At 40.3% G+C, this 13,532-nt stretch overlaps 1 protein-coding gene across 6 annotated transcripts in view; it reads right to left on the reverse strand.

Annotated features, from left to right (window-relative positions):
* Window positions 1–13,532, reverse strand: part of LOC146811779 (CD276 antigen-like) — a 296,310-nt gene that overhangs the window by 27,063 nt on the left and 255,715 nt on the right. For all 6 annotated transcript variants that reach the window (XM_085618764.1, XM_085618769.1, XM_085618766.1 and 3 more), the window contains one exon: window positions 450–523. In XM_085618764.1, coding sequence (XP_085474890.1) covers window positions 450–523 — 74 coding nt within the window. The remainder of the gene's footprint in view (window positions 1–449; window positions 524–13,532) is intronic.

Below are 13,532 nucleotides of genomic sequence, written 5' to 3' on the forward strand. Positions count from 1 at the left end.
TGCCAATCTTAGCCAATATTGAACAGTGGTGCAATGAACAAAACAAAAAGTCACAAATACAAAAATAAACACGTCAGTGGAAGTCACATGGTCTCAAAGTACCAGCAGTACATGGCACAATAAGTTGAACGTCATGTCATTTGCACGTCCTAAGTTTAAATCCCAGTAAAGCTAACTCAGACTTTTATCCTTTAGAGGTGGAAAACCTAAGAATACCTATTATGTACAGCACTTAGAAAAGAAAAAAATGGGGCATGAAACACCATATAAAAATAAAGTTATTATAAAAGCTCGGCCTGCTATAGTAAAAGGGAGTCAAAAAAGATAACACAAGAGAAAGTAGGTGGCAGAGGTAGAGTGACAGCAAGTGGCTAGTCTAATGCGTGAGAGAGAAAATTAGGGAGAGAACTTAATAGCATCGATACAATGAGATGGATAAAAAAAGTGACCTGTCCGTGATCGCAAGATGGCAAAGACCTTGTTGATGTGACTCTTCATTCTGCAATCAAGGTCGTCCGCACAACTAACAGAGAAAAGAAAGTATGTTATTTTTCTAGTGATCAGAATATATTTGCAAAAAGAGGTTCTGCAATACAAGAAACAAGAACTGTAAAAGTCTGAAAAATAAAAACATCACTGAATGATCTCTTATACTAGGGGCATCATAAAAATTACTCTGCCTCTACATTTCTACCTTCCACCAGCTTGGTCCACTGTGTAGGTTTCAGCTTTTTAATTAAAGTCAGTATTCCCTCCCGGCCCTAAGGTCTTGAATTTGTTTATTGATTTTAATATGTTCACTATCAAAAAATTTTTATGGAATACACATACAGTCATCTGCATTTTCTACCACCTCTCGGGACTAGGAATCTTTAGATCTATTTGTATTTCTCTCTCTTTCTTTCAATCTGTTTCTAATATATTGTTCCTAGAGTTGTATAGCTCATTCATGTATTTTATCCATACTCTTTCTGTTATTGAAACCGTGATCATCCATTTTCTTTTGTCTCCATGATCGTTCCTACACAGTTTCAAATTGTTTCTTCTGAGTGCAAAGATTATTCTTGTCAATTGATGTTCCTATTGTTTATATTTATGTGGCCTCATTTGTTTCTGGAACTCTGTTCTAAATCCCTTGATTTAGTCTTCATCATCCAAAGTGATCGCCATTTTGGCGATGATCTTTATTTTTTTGCTTCATCCCAAAATTCAGTTTAAGTGGATGATGGTCACTGCCACGAAGTTCACCCTCATAAATCTAATTTTACACATAAGAAATGAGAAATAACGAGATGTTAAGATTACATAATGAAGTAAAGAGGTGGTTCTCTGTTATCAAATGTTGTCCAAGCAGGTAGATCACCTCTAAATATGTTAATGGCAAATAAGTTAAATGCTTTTACAATATCTGACAACTTTTTTCCTCTTTTTTTCCATCTTGGTTGCCTGGAGGCTCTGAACCGACATTTCCAGGCATTCATAGATTTCATCATTTACAACCCGATCTGAGGTATTTTGGCATTACTGCAACTTTGTTCTTCATCATTCAATAGACTAACTGGGGAGGTTGGATAAACAACTATCATTTTCTCTACTAGGAGGGAAATGAGTATTAATCAGTATCATGTGTGTAGAGCCCTTGCTGCTACCTTTCAGCAAACATACTAAAATTGCTAAAAACTCCACTTCCTTATGACATATCTGAACCAAATCTAGATGAAGTTACATATTTATATAAAACAAATAAACCTACTGCTGGTCTATCATGAGGCCTTTTCTCTGCCTTCTAGCCAATTACAATATAAATGATAAAGTCAATCTCAGAAATGTGATGAGTTTCTTTCAATGCACTAATTGTTATTTCATGTTTCCCACGTTCAAATTCTAGCCATTTGTTGCATCTGGCGAACCCTGTCACATTCCCGGTAGCTACATTCAGAAAGCTGTTACGAGTGCTGATCTATCTCACCTTTTTTCATATGGTCACTAACCTTGACTAGTCTTCTTTCGGACCATTCTTGGGGTCGTTTTCTGTATATTCTAGTAATTGTCTCAATCCCTCTCCATTTATTGAAGTTGTTTTATCTTATCTGTTGCTTCTCTTACAGTCGCTTCAGATAAGTAATTAGGCAGCAGTCACACTCCTATTCTTCTAATTTCAGAATGAATGCCAGCTTTATTAGTATTCCCTGTATGCTCTTTGACTGGCATAATATCTATATCATACATATGATTACCATTTACTGAATTAATAATTGCTATGGTTATAATCTATGAAGAAAATGCAAATAAGTTACTTACCTTTAACTGCCGTTATCCTGTATTAGTATCTTTCATAGATTCACATCCTTGAATTATTCCCCATCTTTGAAGTAGGAGTCCACACGGTACCATAGTAAAGAAGTATGTAGAACTATCTTAGGCTATAATGGCACCAGGCCATCAGTTTCATAGCCTATCTATGTCCCTTTTAAAAAAAGGACCAAACGAACTATGACCCTCTATAACACTGCCAAGAGACACCGAGTCCTTCAGACTTTCAAGCACAAGTGGGGATAACATCCCAAGTCATAAGGGGAGCCTCTCAGGGGAGGGTGGGTCGCATCGGCATCTATGATAGATACCAATACTGGATAACTGCAGTTACAGCTAAGTAACTTATTTTCTTATCCTTTATTAGATCTTTCATAGATTCACATGCTTGAATCAGAACAGCAAGCAGTATTGTAGGTAATGTAAGTACCCTTAGAGGATGGTGGATGACAAAGCAATACACCTTTATTGTATGTATCTATAACATAGACCTATATTGAAATTTAAGCATTCTGATCTATAACTTTTAGCTAAATAAACATTATTAGAACACTCAAGAAGCAATATAGATAGCAGTCTTAAAAGCATTTGAATGTAATATGAATAAGCACCACTGTTTAAAGAGGCTCACCTTATCGGAGTAGATGGTGTAACACCGACTGGCCTACGGCTGCATCACTTCGCTGTGTCGATTCTAGGCAGTAGTGCTGCATAAATGTGTGGGTGCTCTGCCACATGGCAGCATGGCATATCTTCTCCAGTAGAATGTCTGCATGCAGAGCAGCCGAAGAGGACACTGCTCTTCTAGAATGCACTTAGCTTTCATCATTAGGGGTTTGCCCGCTTTGGAGTGGCGAAACTAGATTATTGCCGAAATCCATCATGCTATTGTTACTTTCATTACTGCAGTCCCTTGAAGACCTTGTCCATAAGAGACTAGTAGCTGATCCGTTTAGTGGACATGCTTAGTTCGGTGGAGGTAAACGTGAGACACCGTCTAATGTCCTATGTATGGAGAGGCCTTTCGGCCAGTGTAGCTGGATTGGGAAAAAAGTTTGAAGTATGACAGGCTCATTGAGATGAAACTGACAAGGAACCTTCGGAATTAATTTTGGGTTTGTTATGAGAAGTACGAACTCTGCTGTGAAACGTAGAAAATGGTCTTGTGTGTTGAAGGCCTGTATATAGCTAACCTTTTTCGTAGATGTGAGCGCTTGTAACAGTGCAACTTTCCACATGATAAACTTTAGGTCAGCCTTGTGAATGGGTTCGAGAGGATGTTTCATTAATTGTGAGGTGACCATATTGAGATGCCATTCTGAGGGAGGAGTTTGCACCAGTGTCAAAACTCTGAATAGCCACCTAATGAATTGCTTTATGACTCTTGTTGAACAGAGAGATAGAGTCTCTGTAGAGCACAGTACCTTGAGATAGCCACAAGGTGAACTTTGACAGACGAATTAACAAGGCCTGACTTAACATGCAAGAGGAGATAAGGCAAAATCTGTTCAAACCAATGTAAGTCATTCTGCTGACAAAAGGAACATAACCCTTTCCATTTTAACTTGTACGTTTTTTATTTGTGCCTCCGCTCTTGCTTTGGATATGATATCTCTGCATTCTTGAGTGATATTTAAGTCTCTGAACTCATAGATATCAGGAGCAAGTGGAGAGAGACTGGCTCTGGATGTAATATCTGGCCCTGGTGCATAGTCAGGAGTGTTTCCATTGTTGGAAGGCATATGGGAATGGTCCCTGTCAGGAGGATGAGCTCCGTAAATCAGTGCTGCCTGGGCCACTTGGGAGCGATCAAAATGAGGTGACACTGTTCCACTTGCATCTTGTTAAGAACCTTGGGAATTAGTGGGAAGGGGGTGAAGGTGTATGCATATTTTCTGGACCATGTCATGGAAAGGGCATTCCTTCATGACCCTGGGAGGGTATATCGACTGGCATAGAACTGGCATTTTGTGTTGCTGTTTGTCACTCAACGCTTGTTTCCCCTAAAGCGAGAAGATCTTTTTTCAGTTGTAGTGGGTTCAGTTCCCACTCTTGGTAACTGTTTTTGGCTCTGCTTAGAGTGTACGCAAGGTCTTGTGTACTCCAGACACGTGTTTGGCCTTCAGGGATATCTTTTGGGTCATGAGCTAACTCTAGAGCTCTTGGGCTTTGTGAGTCAGTCTTAGAGATTTAATACTCCCTTGCTTGTTGATATAATACATGCTGGTTGTATTGTCCGTACGAACCAGCACCGAGGTTCCTACTGTCCTTGGAAGAAAGGCCTGCAGGGTGAGAAAAATGGTTTTCAGTTCCATGCGTTTGATGTGCATATCCTTTTGACGAGTCAACCACTTTGCTTGGATCAGTAGGTCCAGCCTTTTAGTGCAGTATCCGTGTTAACAACGAAATTGGATACCAATGGCAGAAACTTGAGGCCTTGTGAGAGATGAGATCTGTGAGACCGCCAAGCTAGCTGTTCTATCACCCTGGGGGTTATGGTTATCAAGTTCTCAAAGGAATCTTCTGATTGAATCCATTGGAGCTGCAGTTCTTCCTGCAAGGGTCTCATCTTGAGGTGCTCCTGTGGAACTAGGTTGATGCGGAAGAAATCATGCCCAGTAGCAACTTAAACAACCTCAATGAAACATACTTTTTTCTTGCAATTCTGTGAGCTAAGTCTGCTAGTCACCTTTGCCTTTCCTGGGAAAGGAAGGCTTTGTTCTGAGTTGCATCTAGGTTGGCGCCTATATACTGCATCGTTTGACCTTGAGTATTTGAGGATTTTCATCAATATGCAGTGAGACCCAGCTTGAGAAACAGTGACAGTCAGGCTTTTGTAGCTCTGGCAACTTGTCTTGAAGTTGAAGCTTTAAGCAGCCAGTCGTCTAGGTAGGGGAATATCTGATGACCATGTTTTCTGAGAGCGGCTGCTACTGGGCCCAAACACTTGATGAATATGCGGGCACTGACTTGAGGGCGAATGGGAGGACTCTGAATTGGTAATGGGTACCAGCTACAGTGAAGCGGATATCTTTGCGGTGTTTTGGATGATTGGGGATATAGAAATATGTATCTTCCATGTCTAGAGATGTCATGAAGTCTCCACTGTTTGGGACGTGAAAGATGTTGGAGAGAGTAATCATCCAAAAGGATTGCTTGTGGAAGAATGTGTTTAGCTTCCTGAGATTTAGGATGGGTCTCCATTCCCCTGATTTTGTGCGTATAAGTAAAAAGCTGGATTAGAACCGTCTTCCCTTTTTAGCAACCAGAACCATCTCTATTGCTCCCCTGTCAAGCATTATAAGGGCCTCCGATCTTAATCAGTGAAGACTAGGGGGTATGCTCCCCTTGGTGGAGTGTTTGGTGGTCTTTCTGTAAACACCAGAGTATGACCATAGGTGACTAGGTCCAATACCTATCTGTCTGAGGTGATGCTTTTCCAATGATCGAGGTAATTGGAGATATTCACACCCACTGGGTGAGAAGATGGTGGTGTAGCTGGTACCTGGATGAGGTCACTGTTTGCAACCTGTATCCTGGCTCTGAGGTGGTGGCTTTCTGCAGGGGCCTTGCTTAAAGAATCCCACTGTGGGTGGTTGATGGTATGTTTGCTGTTGGTACGCAGACTTGTTTTGGGGCTGGTAGGACTGGTATTGCTGGGGGCATTGGTAGTCAACCCTGTAGGTTGAGAAACCTCACCCACACGCCCCCTAAAACAGCAACTTCCTTTATTGGAGGGGTGCTGAGGGATTTTGCTGTGTCAGTGTCCGTCTTAATGGCAAGAAGAGAGTCATCAATGTGATTACCAAACAGTATGTTCCCATCATATGCCATGTCAAGTATCTTAGATTTGACTTCGGGCCTAAAAAGAAGTTGCTTTAATCCATCCCTGGAACCTCCAAACAGCTGTGCCTGCAAGTTGACTGAAGCCTGAGGAGGCAATGTCCATGGCGCAATCTATAATCTCAAAGGAGGTGTGTTCGCCCTTCTGTAAGATCTTCTTGGCTTCAGGTCTTTTGTCTTCAGGGATGACGTCAATGATGGAACAATATCTGACCACATCGACTGGTCACAGTGGCGCAGAATAACCAGGGATTTGGCTGCATGAACTGTAATGGCAGACAAGGTGGAAAACCTCTTGTCGATGTTGTCTAAACTGCGCCTTTCTTTTGTCTGGCGGTGGAAGATATAGGAGTAGAGGGGTTTTTGGATTTACGTTGTGCTGCACGAGAAATTGCAGAGTCAGGTTTGGGGTGTCCTGTCAGGAATGCAGGGGAATCATCTGGGGCTCTGTACGTCTTGTCAATACGAGGCAGGATAGCCACCACTGTGGCCGGGTTCTTCATTATCTTGACACCCTCTTGTCAGACGTAGTTGATGATGGGTATAGCCCGGACTAACTTTCTTGTTTGTTCCTTGAAATCATAAAGGAAACAGTCAAACTGCTTAACTGATATAGGGGGTGGAACATGGCTGACGCTCTTTCCATGAGATTATGAAAATATCCAATGTCCTCTGAAGGCGAATTTACAGGTTGTTGAGGAGGTGGAGACAGTGGGGGTAGATGACACAGATAAGGCTGTTTCGAAGGAGAATTATTTTTGCTTCTCCTTTTTAGAGTCCTTAGCCTGATGAGAACTCCTCAGGGACTTCCTGCTCTCCTCAGAAGTCCCTTCATGGGATTCTCTGAGTTTTGGCTTTTTGAAGCCACAAAAGCAGCCTCCCCTCCCTGTCCTTCAGTGTTTTTGAGGAAAACGTGTGACAAATCTTGCACTCTTTTACCTTGTACTGGGTGAAGGAGGCAGTAAAGGCAATCCTTATGTGGGTCATCAACATGTACCCATTTTCTCCCCTCAGGTCTTGCAGGGATGGAAAAAATATTTTCTGTCAGACATTGTGGTAGTAGAAAAAGCTTTCAATATCTTTCTTGAAGAAAACTGAGCAGAGCTCATGGAGACTACCTTCACACATGATGAGTGGTGAAATTCTGAGGGACTCAGCCTCTCCTGGGAGTGTTCTAGAGGGGGCTAGCACCTGATTGGTCAGACTTCAAGTTTGGTCCTTTTTGCAGAAAAAAATGATTTAGATAGGCTATTAAACTGATAGCCTAGTGCCATTATAGACTGTGATAGTTATATATACTGCTTTACTATGGTGCAGTAGAACTTCCACTTTCAAGACGGGGAATGAATCAAGCATGTGAACATATGAAAGATCCAATACTGGATAATAAGCTATTGTTTTATGTATGACTGTTTCTCCTGTAGTATTTCTGTAGAATGATTCTAAATCAACATCCTTAGCCTTCACCCCTTGTAAAGGTAATCTCATATGTAACATTTCAAGTGTTCTTCTATTGAAGGAGGGAGAGCCTATCATTGCAGATTTTCAGATTTTGGAATTAAGGATAATGGATTTGATTGAGCACAGGTTTCCACCCATTTCCATTTTCCAGTGCCTCATTTTAAATGTTTTCTACACGTTCACCATCATATATAATCAGTGTTATCATATATATACCTGAACTCTGAATTACAATATTTCCTTTCTTTAGTGTAATCCCTCATCTCTTCTAACTCTTGACTGAATCTGTAGTAATATTTTTAATTGTTCCCTCAGAAGGCTTCCTAATTTCTAGGCTTTCTAAGTCAGCTGTAAAATCGAGACTATTGTTCATGTCCCTATAGATGTAATACTTTAAATTTCTCTATAGGTACATTTAATGTTATTCAGAGGTAGGATTGGCTTAAGTTAAGCTCCTCAGTTTATACTTCCCTACACCTTCAAGAAGGAGACCATGGTTCTCTGACTTGTTGAAGTTCTTTTGTATTATTCATTTGCTTTTCCTTTATTACCTCACTATTGCCATTATCTACCCGAATGCTCTCTATGGTATAGAAAATGTTTAGGCCACAGACAGCCAAGATACACTTATGGAGGTTATGTTCTTTAGCACATGGATTATGGAACCTGTTAGGTGCCACCTAAAGATCCTGTCCTGGAAAGGGACCCTCTGAGGTGCATGGGGAGGAACATATAATGTACAGCTGAACAGGCCTGTGGACTGTAGGGAAGAAGCCTCTGAGGTGACATGTAAGGTCTGTGGCGGTGCCGCAGAAGGAACTTGTCACTTTTAGTTGATGGAGCCTCTGGGCTGCAAGTGAAAGAGCCTGTAAGTTGTTGGAGATGGAGTTTCTGGCTCACCGGGCAAGGATTTGTGAGGCTTAGCTAGGGAGCCTATGAGGATCCGTGCAGGAACAGATGGGGAAGAGCTTGTAGGGTGCAAGGGAAGTTTCCTTGAGGTGTTGAAGAAGGAAAGATCATGTGAACTGCTAGTTAAGGACCTTGTGAACTGGCGAAGAGCCTGTACAGCTCGGACCCTTCCGGACACATGATGTGTCTGAATTTCATTGACCACCTCTGACTGCCTTCCCAGAAAGCAGTGACTCTCTTCATAACCTGGCAAGGTACAGTACAGCACTTGAAATACTAGTGACCTCTAAGTGACCTTCCATGAATACTACCACAGCAAAACTGGCCTGCTGGTCTGATCTACGGGGAAGCACTGGACCAAGAGGTGTCCGGAGTAGTGGTGATTGATAAATGATCCCTTGTGCTATATTTTGGGACTAGTACTAATACATGCTTTCCCTTGAAAGCAAGATGTTGTAAAAAGGCAGGCGCACAGACACCTGTAAGTAAACTTAATGCAGGTTTATTTAAGATAAAGCTCGCATACAATCTGGCAAAGATACAAAACATCTCCCTTTTTCTAACAACAAAGAAAATAAACATCAAATAAATAAAACAAAATCAGTTAATACAAAAAACGAAAAAAAACATTCTTAACATAAGAAATTATAAAAGGAAACAATCATTATAGCAACACTTCTGACTATAACAAATGGAGCCAAAACAATTACTCCAAGACAAAATCCTCAAATTGCTTTGGAATCCTACATAAGCATTTAACAAGTGGATTATGTGGTTTTGCCTTGAAATTGTCCTCTTCCTGAAAACTTTTGGCAATGACCATTTCTTGCTCAACTCCTTTATCAAACCCGGATAAACCAATGTCCTGATCACCCTCAAATACCATCTGCCATGTCACCACACATTCCACCATTGACCATTAGACAGTTTCACAGCACAACCATCTTCACTCACTTTTTCACCATGGTGAGGAAAGCCAAATTTCACATTGCCTTTCATCACTTCAGAAATAGGTAATGTGACTTAAGCCTAATCTCCCTTAACAATAAGTAGAGACTTGATTTAATTTTTGATGCACTGCCTGACATGCTGGCATGGGGATGTACCACCTGTCAAATTTATAAATGACTGCTATGCAGGCTGCCATTTATAATGCATTGACAGGAATCACCGTTACAGTGGTTCCCCTCAATGCATATTGCGGTTTGGTGCAGGGCTGAGTCAGCATGATTGGGTGGGTGGACATGGAGCCATTTCTCTGCCTCCCCTTACTCCTTTGTGCTATTAAAGAGGTTTGTCTATGGCGGTAATGGAGTTGTCACCGCCGTAACCAAACCTAAGGCCTGACTGTAATTTAGTCCACCTGGCAGACCAATATGCTGGTGGTGTGTATATTTCTTGTGCGATGGAGTATACATACCACCAACATATGATCAGGCCCATAGATCTTTTAATCACATCAGACTTCCTTTTATTCCACTTTAGACTCACATGAATATTAGACAGCATTTTCTTCAAATAACAACAACACTTGTCAGTGATTTTAGGCAATTTACTTAACCACAAAGGCTTAAGAAAATCATGCACTGTCCTTCACCGCAAAGCTACAAATAGGAAAACACCGGTCACTCTATGTGGAGTTTTGCGATACAACCATAGCATCGCCCGAACAGCATGTCCAACATCCACACCCTCAATCACAGCACCCCTAATACCCTGAATGAGCACAAACTGCACACCATTATACAAAACAAGTTCAGTAGTAAAGCCCTTTCTGGCAAAACATCAATGAGAAAAGTGAAAACTGCCTTAGTAATAGTTTCATGAACAAATTTCACCTCCAACCATTCTTATAGATTGTCAACTAACACGGTTTCAAAATATTGCACATTTAGAAGCTTTTAGAATGACCCCAAAACATCAAGACTAATTTTGTCCCAAATGCTCTCTGGACTACCTACCTAACTCTTCGGTGTTGTGAGACACTTTAAATTCTGGTCATTTTGAGAACAAATGAGAACAAGACAGAGTAGTGATCACTATATTCTCATTAGCACCATATCACCACCATATTCTCCACAACCTTATCCATACCTGGTCAACAATAAGCTTCTCTAAATCACTTCTTATTAAGAGTAATACACAAATGATCCTCATGAATTACATACAATAACCTGTCTCCGACAGAAGTAAGAGAAACTCTTTTGTCAGCTCTGCACAACAATCTGGACTCCGCAGGTAATTTAGTCAGACTTTTTGCTTAATGACTGGAAATCTACAGAAATATATCTTCTTTAGGCCACACTTCAAGTACTCCATGACCTTCTCTAAAGGAACATTGTGTTCAACAGCATTCCTCCATTACTGTTTACCTACACACTTACCATCATCCCAAACTACACTTCCAACCAAACAATCATCATGTTGATCATCCAAGAAATCATGTGCCTTATCACTTGAACAAGAAGCCGGGAAAGGCAATCCATCTTCTTATTCTTGCCACCAAGTATGTATTCCACTAAAAAGTTTCACAATTGATCTAACCAACTTAATAATAGCTTTTGTCTAATGAACAAAAAACCCTAATTACAGGCACCAATAGCTTATGATCAGTAGGCAACAAAATGTTTGTACCCCAAACATAAGCTGCTTGACTGCCCAAAAGCAAGCAAGCATTTTACCTTCAAGTACTAAATAAAGCCTCTCCTGCAGTTTAAAAGTGTGTGAGGCAAAAGCGACAATACGTTCAGACTCTGCCTTACCATGAGACAGAACAGCCCTAAGACCAACAGTGCTTGCATCAACTGTAATCACTAAAGGTTTTCCCAGTTGATAAGGGGTGAGAAGTGGAGCACTGGACAATTCTTTCTTTACTTTTTAAAAAGCTGCATCCTGACTATGATCCCATACGAGCTTTGCATTTTTCTTTAACAAAGCTTGAAGGAGAACAGCTCTAGTAGCTAAATTTTGAATACATTTGGGGTAGTACTCAGTCATACCTAAGAAGGCTTGGAGTTATTTTCTATTTCTTGCTATTCTAGCTACCTTTTTGATTGCTTTAATCAAACCTGGACATAGACCAAAGCCCTTCAAAGAAATTACTTATCCAAGATATTCCACTTCCTGTACACAAAACTCACACTTATCTTTTTTCATTCTCAAACCCTTCTTACTCAACACACCCAGCACAGCATTTTCAATCTCAACATGTGTTCCTCATAATCCTTAATAAAGACCAAAATATCATCTTGAAAAACAAAGACACCCTCCAAACCTTTCAAAACGTCTCCTATAACTCCTTGAAAAAACACAGCAGCAGATGCCAAGCCAGAAGGCATTCTGCAAAATCAAAATTCTCTACAGGGAGTGACAAAACCTATAGGATGTCTTCATTCTTTACCTATAACAACTTCATGGTATGCCAATCTCATATCAAGCTTGAAAAGAAAAATATGCCCCGCTAGAGAGACCATCATCTACTCTATTTTAAATAAAGGATGTCCATTAATCCAAATAGTCTTATTCAGACTCCTGAGATCAATGCACATCCTTAATCTGGCATTCTTCTTTTTCGTAACCACAATAGGCGATAGTCACAATTAAGAATCTACAGGTTTTACCACACATCAACACAAAGTTGAGAAAGAAGCTTCTCCAAACTATCTCTGATACTTAAGGGAAAGCACCTTAATTTGTTTTCGACCGGCACACAATTTTCCTTAGGTGTTAAAACATGCTCAATCAAGTCCAACCATCCAAGTTCATTTTCAGAAACAACTTCATGTGTCTTCAACACACTTTCCAAATCACTCACACCATTCACTGTTTCTTTCAACATACAAAACATATTGATCACATACTGGCTTAAGGATGAACCCTAGACATCCCTGGTGATATCAACCAAGAATATCAGCACCCTTCTTTAAGACACGCGCTTTAACCTATACCTCCCCCCCCCCTTAAAACCCATAATGGAATTAAAGATAAATTTTTTCAACATAATGTCTGTATGAAGATATGTCAGGAGGAACCAAGCTTTTAACAGCAAAGTTGTTGTTCAAAGTGTTCTTTGAAATAATGGTGGTCTATCTTGGACCCTGAGTCTGTTAATACAGCAACAAATGCATCTACTATAGCAAAATATTCAATAGGAACTTTATATCTAGAAACATCATCTTCATCAACCCTGGAACACATAAGTAAAATATCCATACCTTCTGTTAACTTTTTGATCTGTTTCATCAGATACTACCTGTACTGCGTTTTTCTTAGTACTCATACAATACACTCTTGCGAAATTACGTGAAACACCACATTTATTACAGTCATTCCCAGGAGCAGGACACAGAACATGAAATTTAGACCCACAACGAAAGCACAGATTATTTATTTCTTCCGCAGGCACAGTTTTACTTAATGTGGTCTTGTTCCCTTTAACTACTAGAACATTTTCATATGTGTTCTTGTTCAATTCTTTAGCAGGTATTTTGGAATCCTATATACTACTGGCAATATCCAAAGCCCCTTCAAGAGAAGACTTTTTTTCAAGACAAGAATCTTTCCTGTACTTTTTAATAATGTGGTAACCAACTGGTCCCTTATAATGTGGTCAGTAAACACTCCAAATTCGCATTTTGCCACTAAGACTTGCATTAAAGCAACATACATATCTACAGACTCTGTAAAAAATGGCTCCCTTGAAAAAAATGGTGGCTTCTAACTACCAGCTTAGGTGGTTTACAGAAATGGCTTTCCAATCTTTAACCTGCTTCAACATACTAATCAAGTTCTTCTTCTTCATCTTCAGGTACAAAAGGAGGCAAATGTGCGAAAATGTCTTGTCCCTCCAGACCAAGTGAATGCTCCAACCACCAATACTTTCTTTCAGGTTTTAACTTTAAGCTGTCAGTGGCTCCAAGAAAAGCATTAAATGCCCCAAACCATCCCTTCTAAATAACAGGTGGTTCACCAAGTGACTCCAAAACAGGAGGAGGAGGGATTATAGC

The sequence above is a fragment of the Triturus cristatus genome, chromosome 7 (genome assembly GCF_964204655.1).
Source record: "Triturus cristatus chromosome 7, aTriCri1.1, whole genome shotgun sequence".
NCBI lineage: Eukaryota > Metazoa > Chordata > Amphibia > Caudata > Salamandridae > Triturus > Triturus cristatus.